Genomic DNA, 21,381 nt, shown 5'->3' with positions numbered 1-21,381 from the left:
TTCAATATGAAAAATAAATTAATATATAATCAGAAGATAAATATTTTGAATTTTTATAATGTTATGCTTCATCAGAATCATGATCATAATATTGATTAGCAATACACCTTCAATTACATATAAATGAGTCAATGGACTTACCAGGAGACCGCAAAGGCGTCTCTATGTCACTGCTGGATTCCTGTGGGCTCACCACACCAACTCTCTCTATGAATGATATAGATATATATTATTAAACACATTTTGGATATCACTAAATCACATCTGTCTAGAATTTTAACATGAATCAACTTTAAAATGTGAAGAATAGAGCAGTCATTACACAAGAAAATGCTTGATTGAATCAAGGGGATTCTGTAAAAATATCTGTATTGAACATATGTTTAATGTCAGACTACATTAGACATCAAAGTCATCTCAGATGCTGCTATTGCATATCTAAATATACCCAATGATCAATGTTCTTAACCCTTTAAGGACACGCCTTTCACTTTGCTCAATTGTTTTATGACGGAATAATTCCGTCATATGTCCTTAAGAAGTTACAAGAATACACACAAACCACATATTGAGTAGCATCTGTTGACAAATCTAAACAAACACATGTGTCACATCGACCCATTTTTTCAATGTACAGTAATCTTGTTTAGGACACAACACATATTTATCACAATACAAAACAAAATTGATTATTACAAATATGTAATCATGGTGCTGTTAGAGTATGCAGATATCTATAAAGTAACTCCAACAGAGAATGTGATTTATATATCAATAGTTTTTAATAAAAAGAATGTAAAGATGAATGAATCTATTTTGTCTTAAAGGGACACTGACATGATTAATTTAAATAATTGATTTCTATGTTCAAACTGTAAAAAATGATTTAACATTGACTCCTATTATAATTAGAATGTTGCTCGATATTAATCTTAAAGGCAGATAAGGAATATTGGATTCAATAAATATTGTTTGTTGAAGGTATCCACCAATCATCAATAAAAACCCAGGTTGGTCAACCAAAATTTAGATGCACATCAACGTACTTTCTTTATTTTACAATACATTTAGCAATAGAATATGTCACATATGATGATAGTATTATATTTTTGTGTTTATTAATATTGCATACTGTATCTGAATGACAATATTAATAATTGTAGCTCAGTATCCCTTTAATGTAAAATTAAATTGATTCCACAATGTTGTTGTTAATGAATTATCTACTCCATATGTTGATGTCATGAATGGTATTGAGCATGCAATTAAAATGTAATATGTTATTTAAGGATATCCGAATAATTATTTAATTTTCATCTATTAAATAGACATTACATCTAAATATTGAACAATGTGTATTTAGTATGTAATGTTCAGTCCATGTTTCTAAGACAAATGTCAATTAAAAAGAGACATACCATACTGTGACAAGCCCTGGCTTGAGGATCCAGCAGCCACATCCATATCTGTAATATATTAAATGATGATTGCATATCATTAATACTATTCATGCCATGTTTAAAAAATTTACATTAATAACAAATCAATTGAAAAATATTAATCCTTTGGTAGTCCCATGAGTTAATAGTTTCCTCAATTAAATTAATTAAAAATATATCCTGGACTCTTATTTTCAATCAGTTGTGTTGTTTACTGTATCTTTAAGAATATCTGCTTGTTATTACATAATCATCAATTGATGGCCATATGTTATAATTGTTTTGTATTATTGGTTTTTTATTAGCTATAATATTGAAAATAAGAATACTGTATTCTTCACTAATCTAAGAATTCCCATTTAATTTTTAACAACATGTATAAAGCAATGCCACTTTCCGCAAACCCATGTTAACGTGGATGAGAAATGCCATTTTCGCGATCATTGCGCAATGATTCCAAGCGGAATTACGCATCCGTCATTTCACCAATATGTATAAAGCAATGCCACTTTCCGCAAACCCATGTTAACGTGGATGAGAAATGCCATTTTCGCGATCATTGCGCAATGATTCCAAGCGGAATTACGCATCCGTCATTTCACCAATATGTATAAAGCAATGCCACTTTCCGCAAACCCATGTTAACGTGGATGAGAAATTACATTTCCGCTCTGTGACGCATATTCTGTAGAGCGCAAGAAACATCATTCCTATTTCATGTGTCAATAATCTAAAATCAGATATCTAAACATCATATGTAGTGTATGTTGTGAGATCTGTATAGGTTTAGTATCTGACTATATGCACATTTTCTAAAAGTCTAATAAAATATTAACATATTATATGAAGTTGGAGAATTACCTGGTTCAGATTCTCTATCATCTCCTCCCAGGCCACCGGACGGAGAAGCATCTGCCCTGTCCCCCGCGTCAGGACTTTCAGATCCCGCAGCTGGGAGGGAAGAAGAGGAGGCCGAGGATGGCGAGGATCTAAATCTTTTGGGGACCCGGAGATTGAGGAGCTCGCATAAAGTCACCTCATAAGGGAGTAGGTACAGTTTCCGCGGGGCCTCTCTTTTGCCACCTCTTTTACGGGCTTGTACCCAGTCCCTTATGAGGTTTACTTTTTTCGATAAACGCAACCTCATATCTCCGAATCTCCTCATGATCTGATCCTGGGTCCTCTGGACGTCACACACCAATCTAACCGCGTTGGTGATAGACTCCCAGAGGGCCTTCTTAACGTGCGCATCTGTCAACCTCCTCTTGTTCCCAAACAGCTGGGGATAAAAGTCCTTGACGGCGTGGACCAGTGCAGCGCTCTCCTCCTTGGTGAACCTGGGAACTGACATGCCTGCTGGGTTGTCTTCTCAAATATATATATATATATATATAAAAATATATCTAGTACGCCTGCAGGCATTAGAGAACTGACAAAGATGGCAACGTGTAATGGACTTTTATATGGTGAAGTAAACATGAGATGCACCATGGGACAAGTTATCTGTACATCTGATTGGATAAAAGTTTGAAATATTGTTAGAATGTGTGTGAGACCATCCTGACTCAAGTTGTGTTTGTGTGATGAACTCTGATTGGCCGTTCCTTAATGTTTCATATCTTAGTAACTTCCTTACACATACCTCATGGTGGTGCTGTAACTTCATTTTTCATGTATACTTATTTGTAACTCATGGGCCTGTCATGCGGATATGTGTGACGCAGATTTAATATCCGTGATACGTTAAATATTAATGATTAAATACTCTTTAAAATCTAATACTGTCACATTATTAATGTTGTCGACATTTCTCGGTTTAATAACGGTCTGTTTCTTTAATACAAATACAAATTTCATATTGTATGTCTTTATTGTTCTTTAAATACATTTATTGTGAAGTATTGACATTGCTCTATTAAATGCATTTCATAATGCACATTGATTGTGTGCTATTGCGTGACATTAGACTCTAATGTTTAAAGATGCTAATCTGGTGTTTCAAGATGCGTTTCCCACGCAATATTTATTAATGTTAAAATTCAGGTTAGAATGTCAGTAACTTGGATAATCTGTTTATAAATATTAAACTACAGCTTTGTTATTCGCAAATAAACCTCGAGCTTGTATTTGTCTGAAGTGCTCATATATGTTATTGTGCAATGGCGTCTTTAGTTTTAAAGAGACATTACAAACAATTGTATCAAATGATCTGTAGAGATAGAAGATTGTTTAGACTTTAAAATGTAAATCAATTTCTCTTAGTATTTAGATATCCTCAACATAAGAAATTTAAATGCACATGGTTGAGCCAATCACATAAGGCATCTCTGTGCATCCACCAATCTTCATCTACTGAGCCGATCTCGATATGCTTTTCAAGCAAAGTATGTGAAGATATCAAGATAAGTAAATACACTCTTTAAATCTCTTAAAGGGACAGTGTACTGTAAAATAGTTTTTCCCTTAATGTGTTTACAATTGCTTTTTTTACCAACTGCAGAGTAAAAAATTTATGAAAATTAGCTTTTTGAGGTTTATTTCTGTATATTAAAGCTCTGATTTTGTGTTTTGAAGCCACAGCCTAATAAAATAGGTTGAGCTTGTAGATATAATCAGATCTTATTACTGTATCACATTGTGCACATATACTTGCTTCTTTATCTTACATCTGTTCATAAAACAATCACCAGTACTTTGAGAGAACAATGGAAAATCAACATTTTATTACCTTATCTCTGCTTTATCACACTGGGAGTGTAATTTCTTCTGCTGGCTGTGTTTACAAAGCTTATCTATAGCTGGTACGCGCGGCCACAAACTTTCAGAATAGGTGGGGATACCACATGCTAAATTTACAATTTCAAATGCCAATATAAGGGTAAAGGAGTTACTTGTAAACAATTTAATACACTCCAGCAGGTAAAGTGGATCAATGGGAACAAATTAAAGGGAAGAACATTTTTGAGTAAACTGTCCCTTTAAAGGGACACTGTCCCAACAAATTTAGCATTGGTGATTGAGCATGAAATGTTAATCAACTTTATTCTTTAATCAGATTATCAAATTTTAACAGTTATCTTGTTATGTTTCTTTGCAAATCAATAATGATATTTTATATTACGGACAATTGTTTTATAAAAACATGGGTTGTCCTTGACGATTGTTGCATCAATTATTCCAAACAATCAAGTTCTGTCCAGAGTACTGAAGCAAATAAATTAGCTATTTACTGCCTTCATTTTAAAGTAATGATAGCAACATCACAATGAGCATTCATAATATGAGACAAGTTTTAAAGTTGATTCCAATAGAATACTCATTCAGAATGTATAAATCATTATTTTTTTAACTGTCTACCTTTAAGTATATTTTGAGTTCATGTCCCTTTAAATAAACATTTCACAATAATGGTTAAAATATCATAAACCTAGGCACCTTCCTTTTGCTAAATGAGTCTAACATATGAGTAAAGCAAATTAAGATTAAATTCTAGATTGTTTTACACACTGACTGAAATATATTTATTAAATGATGTCTTTTTTAGCCTTCAGTGTAGAGGGACATTAAGCTATATGTTATGTATGCATTTTGTATAATATTCTTATATTTGAACAACTTAATATGTTTTGTTATTCAATCATTATATTGTAATTATATATATTCTTGGATTAAATACATCTCTACATAGGCTATTTTGATGCTGATTGTTGTTTGCATATAGATGCCTTATATCATTGACTAAGATATGTGCATTTTTTTTTTTAGAAAACAAGTATATTTAAAGACTGAATGTAATTCTATAGTACTTTCTAAATATGTTTAAATTCTTGTATGATATTTTTTACAATCTATACAAAATATACTTTGTGATTGTCCCTTTAAGGACCCAAACATTTGGTATTTTTATTTAACATTGACAAAATAAACAAAAGGGGAATTTACATTCTATATAGATATTTGATGTCGAACCCAAGAGGTAAGATTGTAATAAATACATAATATTACTAAGTATAGTTAAATGACTCCACTAGAAAATTACATAGATTAACCTGGCATCCAATTACTAATTTTTAAAAATTATCAAGTTAAATGACCTACCATTCATAAATGTAATAATTTAAATAATTTCTATTAATTTTTTTAGATACCTAAGGAAGATACATGATCTTATACAATTATTTTTACATTCAACAACACTGTCACTTTCATGTAATTGAACCACTTCACCTTATTATATGTTAAACAAAAAATTATTTTACTACATATCCTAAATAATTGTAATATATACATTTTCAATATAAAAGCATTGAAGAATCTGACTCCCCAATTAATGTTATAAAATATATATTTATATTCTCGGAAGCATTTTATTTTCTAATATTAAAGCATTATTTTATCTTATGCATGTGCTTGTCAAATAGCCAACTACCAGTCATGGGAGTCCAAGTTTGATTTATTTACAGATTATATTGATATTTAGTAGAATCTGTTCAAAATAATGTATTTAATAATAAAATGTTTAGTATTAACATGTCAAAATATAATTAATCAAAAAAAATTAAATATTCCTGGAAGTCATCAGATGCCAATCTGAAAAGAAAAATAATAAAAATGGAACAAAGTTAATACACACGTTGTCAAATATTCATAAAATACATTTAAAATCATATGGTGTCTATGCTCTAACTTTGATCAACATTTTTTAAAGATAATCATTAAATTGATTTAAAATTCATGAAATACATACACCATTATATTGTTGATTAAAAATTCAATTTAAATATCCAAATTTCAAATTATACATAATAATGTATATCACATTTCAACAATATATGTATGCTGAACATAAATCTAATATTTCATGTCCATTCAAATACCTCTATATCAACTATAATATGTATTCCTTTTTCTGATTGTGATCCCTAAATATCTAATGATGAAATAAGTATGACTAATGTATGTAAGCTAACAATAATCAACATTCTTCATGTGATTCTTAACTAGCATGCACCAACCTGGATAATGCATGGTCTTTGAAAGTCAATTCAGGGGTAAACAGTTGATCTTCAATAGGTGTCTTATTCATCAGTTCATTAAATAGAGGACTGGGAAATACCATCTACAAAATAGAAAATCATCTAAGTGTCTCCAATAGGATGTCTCCACAGCCTTATTCTATCAAATAGTTTGCACTTACCATGTGAACATGTCTTTGTATGGTTTTCAAGGTCAGCAGAATTGAAAGATAATGCCAGACATGATCCCATTGGTATACTTCAATTTCAATCTTGGCTTTTTCCCCACTGTCAGTCTGGGCAATCTTGACTGTCAGGCTTCAAATTGTTCCCTTTCAGTCTTTAGATTAAGTCATCTCCCTAATGTAATAAATTTAATAAAAAAAAATTCATACAAGTGTGTGAATCAGTTCAGTACCCCTCTCCCACCCCCCATTTCATAATAAATATCTGTCACTAGCTTACTAAGCCTGTGTATGAACCTGTGTTATTTTCTAGCAAGTGTGAAGATGAGTCATATTGAGCATAAAAAACCTCTGTGTGACATTGAACCATAGTCATTCTAGAGTATCCCTTTCTGATTATGTACATTTTAAGTAATGTGTAAACAAAAATCTATTTATTAAAATGTATGCCATATGATGTTTTTGTGTACAAATCATGCCAGCAACAGTCCAAACATTTCTACTTACCATCTGATGTCCTCTTTAAAAACCAGGTGGCAAAGGCTCGCTATAGGACCCAATGCCCAGAGCATCACATATATTATGAAAATTAAAATTTATTCTAACATTTGATCAATACTAACATGTTTGCACAATTCTCTACTTGTCATTTCCCTAGAGTTCACATCTATTGAAAATACTACACAGTCTAACTTCTATTCTTTACCGTCTAAAGTGGCGGTTGATGACGTCTGCTCTGACATCAAGTCCCTCGTCCTGGAATTCCCCCTCTAGAACAGGATCATCCTCCTCATCTCTGAGGAGGTCTCTGTCCACCGGGACGGCCTGCAGCATCCCAGCCCGCTGTGCAATATTATGCAGGACGCTACAGGCTACAACGATCTTCGCCACCTTCTTTGGGTTGTACTGGAGTGCTCCTCCAGAACGGTCCAGGCACCTGAACCTCATCTTCAGGAGCCCGAACATCCGTTCAACCACCGCCCTGGTTCTCTTATGAGCCCTATTGTAGCGCTCCTCAGACACATCAGTCGGGCTACGCAAGGGGGTAATGAGCCAAGGCCGGCTCATATACCCAGAATCACCTATAAATTTTGAACAGAACATAATTCAAACAGAATACTTAAACTAGTATATTGTTGTATAATTTTTTTTTAGTTAAAAACCATAATCCATATTAAAACTTTTCAGAAACATACCAATAAAAAAATTTCTATATTATTTTGTATCTTCCCATTTCAGCTAAGACATGCTACATATGCGTATTGTTCTGAAAACAAACCTTGTGTAAAATGCTAAATACATGGTTACATTGCATTCTCTATCTGAACACTTAAGGTAAGACATGCTACATATCTGCATTTAAATAAAACTAGACATTAGCAGAAAGAGACAATGACAGGGTTAAATTGCATGAGATAATAGCTTCCCATTTCAGCTAAGACATGCTACATATGCGTATTGTTCTGAAAACAAACCTTGTGTAAAATGCTAAATACATGGTTACATTGCATTCTCTATCTGAACACTTAAGGTAAGACATGCTACATATCTGCATTTAAATAAAACTAGACATTAGCAGAAAGAGACAATGACAGGGTTAAATTGCATGAGATAATAGCTTCCCATTTCAGCTAAGACATGCTACATATGCGTATTGTTCTGAAAACAAACCTTGTGTAAAATGCTAAATACATGGTTACATTGCATTCTCTATCTGAACACTTAAGGTAAGACATGCTACATATCTGCATTTAAATAAAACTAGACATTAGCAGAAAGAGACAATGACAGGGTTAAATTGCATGAGATAATAGCTTCCCATTTCAGCTAAGACATGCTACATATGCGTATTGTTCTGAAAACAAACCTTGTGTAAAATGCTAAATACATGGTAACATTGCATTCTCTATCTGAACACTTAAGGTAAGACATGCTACATATCTGCATTTAAATAAAAATAGACATTAGCAGAAAGAGACAATGACAGGGTTAAATTGCATGAGATAATAGCTTCCCATTTCAGCTAAGACATGCTACATATGCGTATTGTTCTGAAAACAAACCTTGTTTTAAATGCTAAATACATGGTTACATTGCATTCTCTATCTGAACACTTAAGTTAAGACATGCTACATATCTGCATTTAAATAAAACTAGACATTAGCAGAAAGAGACAATGACAGGGTTAAATTGCATGAGATAATAGCTTCCCATTTCAGCTAAGACATGCTACATATGCGTATTGTTCTGAAAACAAACCTTGTGTAAAATGCTAAATACATGGTTACATTGCATTCTCTATCTGAACACTTAAGGTAAGACATGCTACATATCTGCATTTAAATAAAAATAGACATTAGCGTCGGTAAATAACAAATGGTTAAATTTAATTCTATAGCTGAACATGACGCTAACAGTTAAAAAATACAGGGCCAATTGTCAACATTATTAACCATGTTGAGCACAAATACTCACCAACGAGATAACCAGGGGGCATTTGTCTTTCCTCAAACTGGCTCCACAGGGACGACAGAGAGAGGATGCGGGCATCATGACAAGCCCCTCCAAAATTCGCATACACATGCATAATCCTCATCCGTGCGTCACAAACATACTGCACGTTGAGGCTATGAAAATGTTTGCGATTTCTGAAGGGCAAGTCATCAATTGGAGCACGCAGCGCAATGTGGGTACAATCTATGGCTCCCAAGACATTGGGCAATTGAGCAATATCAAAGAATTCCCGCTTCAGGCGCCTCCAATCACCATCATTCTGTGGGAATCCTATGTATTGCTTACTGATACGTACCATGGCGTTCAGAAAGTTATCAAACACCCCAGAGAATGTACCTTGAGCCAGGCCATGCATATACAGTTCTCCGGATTGAAAACTCCCGGAGGCCAGGACGTATAGACAGCTTAGCATCTTACTCATGGGGGGAACAGCAGTCCTTATTTGTATACGTGGCTCCAAATGAGGTTTAAGAAGCTCGTAAAGGCCAATGAGCTGTTCGCGATCGAGCCGATACTTATCAAAAACCTCAAAGTCACTCATGTTTTCCAAGGTGGGTCTCACCCTGTAGACACGAGGACCTCGAACCAGACGACCCCTTCGTCTCGGTCTGAGCCGCCGAGGCTGCCTGATTCGACCAACAGCTAGTTCGCCAATAGCAGCACCAGCAGTGTCTACCATGTCATCGTCATCCATCTTTCAAAACAGCGTAACAAGGTATGCACTTGATCTGATGTGGATCACAAGTGATGCATTGGCCATGTTGTTTGGGGGATTTATAGTACAATTAGTCCAATGGTATTGAGTTTGTAATGATTGCTAATTGTATTCACTTGTTTGTATGTGAGCGGCGCGAATGCTTTCACAGTGGGCGTTTATTTGTTGTTTGCTGAAATGTTAGTTTCAAACAATGATTCTCAATGTGAAAGTGTCAAATATCACACATACAGTGCATGTTTGTAATGTTTGATCATATGCGTAATCAATATTTCTTAAACGCGATCTTCTAGTAACAAGCACACGTCCAGGTTAACATGAATGAAAGTGCATAGTTGTGTATAATGTGCATCGAATGTGATCGATCAATGTTGCTGCAACATTGTTTGTAAACGATAAAGTAACATCTGTAGTATTGTATATATAAGTGATTTCAGAGCTGTCAATATTGTATGCGTCCCTTTAAAATCGCAATAATAATTCCGAACTTCCCGTCTGCCATCTGTAGTATTGTATATATAAGTGATTGCCGAGCAGTCAATATTGTATGCGTCCCTTTAAAATCGCAATAATAATTCCGAACTTCCCATCTGCCATCTGTAGTATTGTGTATATAAGTGATTGCCGAGCTGTCAATATTGTATGCGTCCCTTTAAAATCGCAATAATAATTCCGAACTTCCCGTCTGCCATCTGTAGTATTGTATATATAAGTGATTGCCGAGCAGTCAATATTGTATGCGTCCCTTTAAAATCGCACTAATACTGAATAACTTCCCGTCTGCCATCTGTAGTATTGTATATATAAGTGATTGCCGAGCTGTAAATATTGTATGCGTCCCTTTCAAATCGCAGTAATACTGAATAACTTCCGGCTGTCATCTGTAGTATTGTATATATAAGTGATTGCCGAGCTGTCAATATTGTATGCGTCCCATTCAAATCGCAATAATAATTCCGAACTTCCCATCTGCCATCTGTAGTATTGTGTATATAAGTGATTGCCGAGCTGTAAATATTGTATGCGTCCCTTTCAAATCGCACTAATGCTGAATAACTTCCGGCTGTCATCTGTAGTATTGTATATATAAGTGATTGCCGAGCTGTCAATATTGTATGCGTCCCATTCAAATCGCACTAATACTGAATAACTTCCGGCTGTCATCTGTAGTATTGTATATATAAGTGATTGCCGAGCTGTCAATATTGTATGCGTCCCATTCAAATCGCACTAATACTGAATAACTTCCGGCTGTCATCTGTAGTATTGTATATATATGTGATTGCCGAGCTGTCAATATTGTATGCGTCCCATTCAAATCGCACTAATACTGAATAACTTCCGGCTGTCATCTGTAGTATTGTATATATAAGTGATTTGCGATCTGACAATATTTCTTAATTGTCCCATTCAAATCTCCCTAATAATGCTGTTCCAAACAGTTGTTTACGTATATGTTGTATTGTAGTATTGAGTGTTAAAGTTCCTAAAGGGGCGGTACAGTGGTGAATCTGTGATGTGTATGGTTGAATCTTGTAATGACGTCATGATATTATTAACCTGCCTATGTAGTTGTGAAATCCTCATTGTGTTGTTGTATTTGACTACATTGTTATTGTGTGCTGAATAAAATCTAAATGTGTGCTTTGTGGTTACGTGATGGGTGATGCGTGTTATGTACATATACGTATATATTGTGATTGTGTCCCACATATGCTGACTTGTATATAGCGGTCTGGCATTGTTGTTCCTTCCCATAAAGTGACATCTGTAATCTGGTGTAAGGATGTTCTTCTTGTACGTAATTCCTAATGGTTTATTGTGAGTGAATCATGATGTTAAAAGTACAGTAAAATCCATATGTTGTGTTTTGTGATTCCTCTAGAAAATGTAATGTGTTTTTCCCCCATCATTTGAATGCACATGTATGAGTGAATGTTAAAAGTAATGTATGTGCATCCATGAGTGATCATGTGTTAAGCCTATGTAGATATGCTGTTGCTGCAAGCATATGACTTGAATAACTGAAATGCAATAATAAAGGTAAATGAGAGGTGTTTCCCATTGTGTAGTGTTTGTGAATCCAGAAATGTGTCTAGAATTTTATTTTAATTTTAAATGTAATTTTATTGAAATAATAATGTGTTACTAGTGATGTGGATTTGTAGTTGATGTAATCTAAAAGTGTGAAACAAATTTATGGTGTTGTGAATATTTAATAATTAAAAACCATAAGTCCACCATAGGGAAATAGTCATTTCTTAATCTATTTATCATCGCTAGGTCTAACGCATAAAATCATGTATTTTCTAGCGCTGGTATTTGGAGTTTTTCAGTCTACGCTATTTGCGTGCGTTAGGGAAATGAGGGTTTCGCGTGCACGAGCACGTCTTCCCAATAGAAGTCAATGGAGGCTCTAAAGATTTCTAATTTTTTTTTCTAAGACTGGTTTTCCTCGTAAAGTGAGTGACGTCATGAGCTTGTGTGAAAAAGTAACTAAATCGTGTTGTTTTTGTAATAAATAAAAATTTTGTGTATGTCATGTGGTGTATATTGTTTGTATGCATCGATGAGTGTATGTTTGTGATAATGTTATTAGTTAGATGTAGGTATATGAGGGTCTTTTCCCGTGTGTCAATGTAAGTCAATGGGAAAATGGATTTTTGTGGATTTATTTCAAACACCCGAGATCTCGCAACTTTAATCCTTTGTATTTTAACGAAAACAAAATAAATATGAAAAATAAAGATAGTGTAGTGTTTGTATGAGTGTAAGAGTACTTTGTGTAATATTTGTTTTGTGATTCGTGGATGTTTTTTTTGTCGGTATATGTTTACTACTGGGTCTGAGGTGGCGGTAGAAAGGTGAGCGTTAGGTGTATTTTGAGTCGCGGTAAATAAACTCTAAATACCGGAGTGCGTAAGAAACCAGCGTTAGGAGCCTCTAACGCTGGTTTTCACGGTTAACGCCGAACTCTAAATCTAGGCCTAGGTTAGGTGCTGTAAGGGAAGTCAGGGACTTAAAGTGAAGGTAAACTTTGATGAATGAAAGCCCGTTTTTTAAAAATACTATTGAAAACAGGTTTAGAAAGCAGCCGTTTTGATTAAAAACTTACCTTTGTTTTTTTCACAGCCAGAGCAGCTTCCCCCACCTGGAGATCCTCTCATCACACGTCATCAATGACTAATCCAGCTTCCTCCAATCATGGCTTCCCCCCCCAGGGTAGTCATTGCCTGCGGCCATGCCGTGATTGGAGGAAGCTGGATTAGTCATTGATGACGTGAGAAGAGGATATCTCCGGGTAGGGGAAGCTGCTCTGGCTGTGAAAAAAACAAAGGTAAGTTTTTAATTAAAACGGCTGCTTTCTAAACTTTGATGAATGAAAGTGCCCCTGTATTTAATAGTATTTTAAAAAAAACGGGTTATTATTCATCAAAGTTTACCTTCACTTTAAACCTCCCCGCTAGTGACACTGGGCACACCTCCAAAGTGGCACACTCCTTCTATACTACTGACCGGACCAACAGATAACGCAGAGGATATGGTCTTTAACCAAAGATTTTCTTCGTAAAAACTAGAGTCATATGACAGCTGCAGACACACCGATCCTCACACCACAACACCAAAAACTTTAACAGCAAACACATGACCGGAGTCAGCCAATAATGTTCCACTATCCACTGATAGGAATGGATAGTGTATAATGACTATCAAAGTAGCTGCAGGATAAAAGCGTTAGAGCAGCCATGCCAGCAGCTGCTGAATACAAGTAATTTTAATAAAATATATCAAAAGAGCAATGTGTTTCATGGCATGCAGGCCATTTCTTCAGTTCAGGCACATATAAAAACAAATAGACTTGATGTCCAGAATATGTCAGATATACGTGTAAGTTAGAATTAAAAAAAAAACGGCTTTTGTATTGCCAGTATTTTACAAATGCTGGTGTTCTGTATTATTTGCAAACTTCGTTACGTTCCCCTACCTCCGGCCATGCCTACCAAATTCTTACAAAGCCGGTTGTTGACGCATGCGCTCACTGCAGCATTGCTGCAATAAAGTGCAAAATGACACTAAATAGCACGCATGCGGCCATGCCGCAGCCGGCAAATATTAAAGAAGCGGGTCAAACACAGTTTTGGCACTAGCTGGGTCAGGTGGCATACAAATTGATTGTGCAAAAAAAGAGAGGTGCTGTACGCCCAATGAGTAAATAAAACATCCAACATACAAATTGATCATACTTATGTTTTCACAGTATACATAGTTACAAGCACTCTGGGGACCTACACAATTTGGGCACTAGCTGGGTGGCAGACAAATGGATCATACCTATTTTACATAATATCAATAATTACAAACACTCTGGGAGACATCTAAGTACTTGTGTACATATAAGTACTTGTAACTAAGTACTTGTACATCTAAGTGCTTGTAACTATGTATATTGTGAAAACATAAGTACGATCAATTTGTATGCCACCTGACCCAGCTAGTGCCAAAACTGTGTTTGACCCGCTTCTCTAATATTTGCCGACTGCGGCATGGGCGCATGCGTGCTATTTAGTGTCATTTTGCACTTTATTGTAGCAATGCTGCAGTGAGCGCATGTGTCAACAACCGGCTTTGTAAGAATTTGGTAGGCGTGGCCGGAGGTAGGGGAACGTAACGAAGTTGGCAAATAATACAGAACACAGGCACCGGCTTCTAATCACCATTTACCGGCTGAGCCAGTAAAATACCGGCTGGGTGGCAACCCTATTCACAACGTCCTATGGCAAAAATGCATGTGATTTTGTTGGAGGAACAACTAAGAGGGAAACAACAAAAGCCAGTTTGCAGGGGACAACAGAGGGTCAAATCCTCACCCCTGAAGATATGTGCCTTTTTTGCAATTAGATTAAATCTGTCCCCCTGGTCCTACAGAATAATTACTGTGTGACTTGTGTCTATGATGACTAATGGTAGTTATGCTTGATTGAGGACATCAGTGAGGAAAACTGATGTTTTTGTAAAATCTACCCACCTGGACCAAGAATATCATTCAAGAAGTTCCCATGAACAATGTTTTTACAAAACTGACACTTGCTGAGTTGACTCTTGCTACCGGACGCTCCCACAACATTTCCAAGAAACTGAATGAGGAAATCTCACAGCATCTAATCAAACATGTAGCTTAGCTTAAAATAGTGGTGCGTCAATCAAAAAACATAATTACTGTTAAATACTGTTCTTTTTTTGATATTTGTTATGCTTATAATACATTTGTTCTTTTAGCAAAATGCATGAATAAACTAGGCTTTTCCCCAGATTTCTACTAGCCCTGGCAGAATGCTGCCATAGACTACTTTTATCTGTGAAAATGTCAGGTTCTTATCTCGTCCCCCACCAGAGATAATTAACACATAAGAGAGGATTCCGGGGAAATGTTAAATAATTGCATTTGATGGCCTTCTTTAAAGAAAATAAGAGAAGTCTCAAAACTGAAATGTTCTCCATGCACACTATACTTACCTAGGTACCCCCTAAAAAAAATTAGGACCAAGACTCAAACCGTTCCCATTTTAAATTTACCCTAAAAGTGGAACTTTTGGCAATTTTTGTCATGACATTAGGACTTAAAGGGACATGCCACCCACATTTTTTATTTTATGATTTAGAAAGAGAATGCAATTTTAAACATCTTTCTAATTTACTTATATTATCTAATTTGTTTTATTCTCTTTATATTCTTTGATGAAAAGCATATCTAGATATGCTCACTAGCTGCTGATTGGTTGCTGCACATAGAAGCATCATGTGATTGGCTCACCATGTGCATTGCTTTTTCTTCAAATAAGGATATTTAAAAAATGAAGCAAAATAAATTATGGAAGTAAATTGTAATGTTGTTTAAATTTGTATTCTCTATCTGAATCATGAAAGAAAGATTTTGGGTTTAGTGGCCCTTTAAGTTCTAAGTCTAAGGAACATGAATGTGCAAAATGTTTATATACAGGGAGTGCAGAATTATTAGGCAAGTTGTATTTTTGAGGATTAATTTTATTATTGAACAACCACCATGTTCTCAATGAACCCAAAAAACTCATTAATATCAAAGCTGAATAGTTTTGGAAGTAGTTTTTAGTTTGTTTTTAGTTATAGCTATTTTAGGGGGATATCTGTGTGTGCAGGTGACTATTACTGTGCATAATTATTAGGCAACTTAACAAAAAACAAATATATACCCATTTCAATTATTTATTTTTACCAGTGAAACCAATATAACATCTCAACATTCACAAATATACATTTCTGACATTCAAAAACAAAACAAAAACAAATCAGTGACCAATATAGCCACCTTTCTTTGCAAGGACACTCAAAAGCCTGCCATCCATGGATTCTGTCAGTGTTTTGATCTGTTCACCATCAACATTGCGTGCAGCAGCAACCACAGCCTCCCAGACACTGTTCAGAGAGGTGTACTGTTTTCCCTCCTTGTAAATCTCACATTTGATGATGGACCACAGGTTCTCAATGGGGTTCAGATCAGGTGAACAAGGAGGCCATGTCATTAGATTTTCTTCTTTTATACCCTTTCTTGCCAGCCACGCTGTGGAGTATTTGGACGCGTGTGATGGAGCATTGTCCTGCATGAAAATCATGTTTTTCTTGAAGGATGCAGACTTCTTCCTGTACCACTGCTTGAAGAAGGTGTCTTCCAGAAACTGGCAGTAGGACTGGGAGTTGAGCTTGACTCCATCCTCAACCCGAAAAGGCCCCACAAGCTCATCTTTGATGATACCAGCCCAAACCAGTACTCCACCTCCACCTTGCTGGCGTCTGAGTCGGACTGAAGCTCTCTGCCCTTTACCAATCCAGCCACGGGCCCATCCATCTGGCCCATCAAGACTCACTCTCATTTCATCAGTCCATAAAACCTTAGAAAAATCAGTCTTGAGATATTTCTTGGCCCAGTCTTGACGTTTCAGCTTGTGTGTCTTGTTCAGTGGTGGTCGTCTTTCAGCCTTTCTTACCTTGGCCATGTCTCTGAGTATTGCACACCTTGTGCTTTTGGGCACTCCAGTGATGTTGCAGCTCTGAAATATGGCCAAACTGGTGGCAAGTGGCATCTTGGCAGCTGCACGCTTGACTTTTCTCAGTTCATGGGCAGTTATTTTGCGCCTTGGTTTTTCCACACGCTTCTTGCGACCCTGTTGACTATTTTGAATGAAACGCTTGATTGTTCGATGATCACGCTTCAGAAGCTTTGCAATTTTAAGAGTGCTGCATCCCTCTGCAAGATATCTCACTATTTTTGACTTTTCTGAGCCTGTCAAGTCCTTCTTTTGACCCATTTTGCCAAAGGAAAGGAAGTTGCCTAATAATTATGCACACCTGATATAGGGTGTTGATGTCATTAGACCACACCCCTTCTCATTACAGAGATGCACATCACCTAATATGCTTAATTGGTAGTAGGCTTTCGAGCCTATACAGCTTGGAGTAAGACAACATGCATAAAGAGGATGATGTGGTCAAAATACTCATTTGCCTAATAATTCTGCACTCCCTGTATGTACATGTACCATGCAATGTGCTCTAGAGATTAGTTTTTTTTCCAAGGAGCTAGGACCACCCTGAGCTGTGATATTGAGGTTTACGTAAACATCTGAATAACCAAAATCTGTTGTGCGCCATGACACAAAGATGGCCGCCGTGATTAAACGAAGTAAAATAAAAACAAAAAAATGGTGGTTTTGCAATACCAATACCTAGAGGTAAATCACTCAAAAAAAATAGGAAAATTAAAAACGGTAAAAGCAACCAACTTTACAATTATTGGACAACTTGAGATGGACTGACGCCTCTTTAATGTGTTCCCAATTATTCAATTTACCTACTGGAGTGTTTTAAATTGTTTTCATTTATTTTTTAATTTGAAATATCTGCTTTTGCCCGTTCTATCTACACCTATACTGTAAATTGCAATACTTACGTACTCGTACTTACAAAAGCTATGTAAATAACAAAGTTATCTACACCTATACTGTAAATGTCAATACTTAAAGGGCCATAATGCCCAAATGTTTAAACACTTGAAAGTGATGCAGCATAGCTGTAAAAAGCTGATTAGAAAATATCACCTGAACATCTCTATGTAAAAAAGAAAGATATTTTACATCAAAAGTTCCTCAGTAGCCACCTCCCATTGTAAAGGATTTCTAAGCAGCATATTAGTGTGTCTGTCCCGGGACAACTGAAAGGATGAGCTTCGTGCACTCTCATATTATTTCACCAATCAGGTAAAGGAAGCTTACTATGAAATCTCATGAGAGTTAAGTCAAATCTCATGAGATCACAGTAAGAGTTCATGACCTCAGCAGTGCTGATGCTGATTGGCTGCTGTTCATTTCTTCATTTTTTTAATTTTTTTACCTGCAGCTGGGAGCAGCTGAGTATAACTTTTTACACAGAACTTACTCTGGTAAGCTGAGGAAATTGTGAGGTAAAATATCTTCCTTTTTTACATAGAGATACTCAGGTGATATTTTCCTGTCAGCTTTTTACAGTTATACTGCATCAGTTTCAAGTGATTTAGCATATGAGTATTATGTCCCTTTAAAGTGAATGTAAACTTTCATCAATTAGTGCCCGGTTTTTAAAAATACTATTAAAAACAGGGGCACTTTCATTAATGAAAGGTTACATAGCCCTGTATTTTTACAAATACTTACCTTTTACTTATTCAAAGCCGAAACAGCATCCCCCGCTTGCAGGTCCTCTATAAATACGCCACCAATGACGAAACCGGCCAATCACGGCTTCCCCCCCAGAGCGTCCATCTTGTGAGGCCCTGCCGTGATTGGAGGAAGCCGGTTTCGTCATTGGTGACTTATTTACAGGCGGGGATGCTGATCCAGCTTTGAAGAAGTAAAAGGTATTTGTACGGTGCAATGTAAACTTTAATCAATGAAAGTGCCCCTTTTTTTAATAGTATATTTAAAAACAGGGCACTAATTGATGAAAGTTTACATTCACTTTAAAGGGCCATTATACACTAATTTTTTCTTTGCATAAATGTTTTGTAGATGATCTATTTGTAAAGCCCATAAAGTTTTTTTTTTTTTTAAATGTATAATTTTGCTTATTTTTAAATAACATTGCTCTGATTTTCAGACTCCTAACCAAGCCCCAAAGTTTTATTTGAATTACCGTCAGCTACCTTCTCCAGCTTGCTCCTGTTTGTGTAAAGGGTCTTTTCATATGCAAAAGAAGGGGGAGGGGGGAGTGTCTTATTTCCCACTTGCAGTGGGCTTTCCAGCTGCCTTTTCAACAGAGCTGATCTGAAAGCTTCTAAGTACGTTTTTAAACCATTGTATACTGGATTTTTATATCGGTATCTGTGCATCTTATTCTTTATAGTAGTGTCTATTACATGCAGTTATATGAAAATGAGTGTATACTGTCCCTTTAACTTTGTACTGGTTATGTAAATAAGAAAGTTTAGAATTAATCAAGCTCCCAGTGGAGGGAGCAGAGAGATAATAAAGGTTAACTTTTCCATTGTTCTCTCAAAGTACTGTTCTCACAGTGTATACAGTGAGAGAAAACATGAGAATTTTGTAAAAATATAGAGATAAGCTAATGACATCTGACATCAGGGGGTGGGATGTGTCAGGTGGGAGGCTGATCTCTAAACTAAAGCTAAAATTAACCCTACAAGCTACCTAATTAACCCCTTCACTGCTGGGCATAATATGAGTGTGGTTCACAGCAGCATTTAGTGGCCTTCTAATTACCAAAAAGCAATGCCAAAGCCATACGTGTCTGCAATTTCTGAACAAAGGGGATCCCAGAGAAGCATTTACAACCATGTGTGCTATGATTGCACAAGCTGTTTGTAAATCATTTCAGTGAGAAACCTAAAATTCTGAAAATGTTAACGATTGTTTTTTATTTGATCACATTTAGCGGTGAAATGGTGGCATGAAATATACCAAAATGGGCCTAGATCAATACTTTGGGTTGTCTACTAAAAAAAAAAGTATATAGTTTTGATAGGTAAATATAAAAAAGGCTCTATTTTTGTTTAAATGTAGTGATGGCAAAAATGCTACTTGTATAACATGTAATTGTAAACATTTTAAGAGGGGGCATCATTCATTTTACGGTAAAATTACATTTGTGAGTTATGTCTATAAACAAAAGCGATGTTCTTTGTAAAAGGTCTTGAAAAGTGTGAAAATAAAACCTTAGAGGCCAGTTCTGTGGTTTCTGGTTAATATTTCCAGCGTACAAGGACTACCCATAGTACGAGGGTGACTTTCCACTTTGCGCTCATCAATGAAAGTATAGGGAGTATTAGTTACCTCAAGTTCACTCAAGCAAAATTGCAGTATTTTTCCCCCCAAGCTAAACTTGCAATACTGATTCTAATTGTGGTATATCGTGACTTTGCAACCTTGTTTGAGCCTCTCACTGTAGCCAGTGTATATTTTTTTCCAATTTATATAAATCTTTTTTTATTTTTCCTGTAGAGCTTCATCAAATCTTTACAATCAAGGCATTACAGTATCGCGTTAACAAAATCATCTGACACCACAAATATCATGAGGTAAATAAAACACAGAGGTGATATGAAGGTTGATAATCTGGTAATAGTTTTTGCTCATTGTGCTCGAACGTGTGACAGAGACTTGTAAACAACCACTAGCACTTTGGACATTGTGTAGTTGGCAAGCTCCTATTCTGTAACATTTTTAGATACTGTACAATACATCACTTCACCACTAACCAGCAATAGGATTTACTAATTACTGTAATTTACTGTTACTGCAGCCTGAGCCTAAGAAATACTGCTGTGCTGTCGTGTCGTGAACAAGGTCAACTCTGTCATACGCAGATTCGCAGAATAATTACTAACCTAAACCAATCAACTCTAAGAAAGGGAGGCACTTAACCACTTGTCACGCCCACAGGCCTGCTATTACTCCGCCTCTGCTTGTTTACGTATCGGATGCTGTCGAACATAATTGTTACCCGTTTATGTCACGGCTTTTCATAGTTAGTGGCCCTTTGTTATAGCTTCCAATTGATACATTTACCTTAGTCTTGGAGCTGAGCAGCAGAGGGTTTAAGAGTTGTCTACAAGCTGCCATATCGCAGTCTTCGTACACGCACAGCTGCTACTGCGCATGTGTAGTGAGCGGCAAATAAACTTTATTGAAAATTTGATAGCGGTGACGAGTTCACCGTTTGATATCACTAGGGAGGCGGTAGTTGGCTTCCTTCCTAGTGTGTAAGGTCTGTCAGAATTTTTGAATAGATAATTTATTGTGTGACTATTTAAGCAATGCAAGTGCTTGTTGTAACCGTTTTAGATGTCAGAAAGGTGCTTCAGTTCAGTTGATACCCGTGTTGCTGTTAAAAAGAGGATCTAATAGCTAGTGATATTTTTTTGGTTTGTAACAAGTTCCTTTGGCTACTTTCCTCAGCATTTTTATCAGTAGTAAAAACAAAACCTAAAC

General features: G+C 35.9%; 1 protein-coding gene across 1 annotated transcript in view; it reads right to left on the bottom strand.

Moving 5' to 3' along the window:
- The window catches only part of LOC128644497 (succinate dehydrogenase [ubiquinone] flavoprotein subunit, mitochondrial), a gene marked incomplete at its 3' end in the record, with an annotated part of 402,567 nt that extends 381,503 nt beyond the window's left edge, over positions 1–21,064 (bottom strand). Inside the window, exon 1 of the mRNA XM_053697078.1 lies at positions 20,959–21,064. Coding sequence (XP_053553053.1) covers positions 20,959–21,012 — 54 coding nt within the window. The remainder of the gene's footprint in view (positions 1–20,958) is intronic.
- Between the last annotated feature and the right edge of the window lie 317 nt (positions 21,065–21,381).

Source organism: Bombina bombina, unplaced genomic scaffold, assembly GCF_027579735.1.
Source record: "Bombina bombina isolate aBomBom1 unplaced genomic scaffold, aBomBom1.pri scaffold_463, whole genome shotgun sequence".
NCBI lineage: Eukaryota > Metazoa > Chordata > Amphibia > Anura > Bombinatoridae > Bombina > Bombina bombina.
Note: the sequence above shows the minus strand (reverse complement) of the source record. Positions and strands in the feature narration are given on the sequence as shown.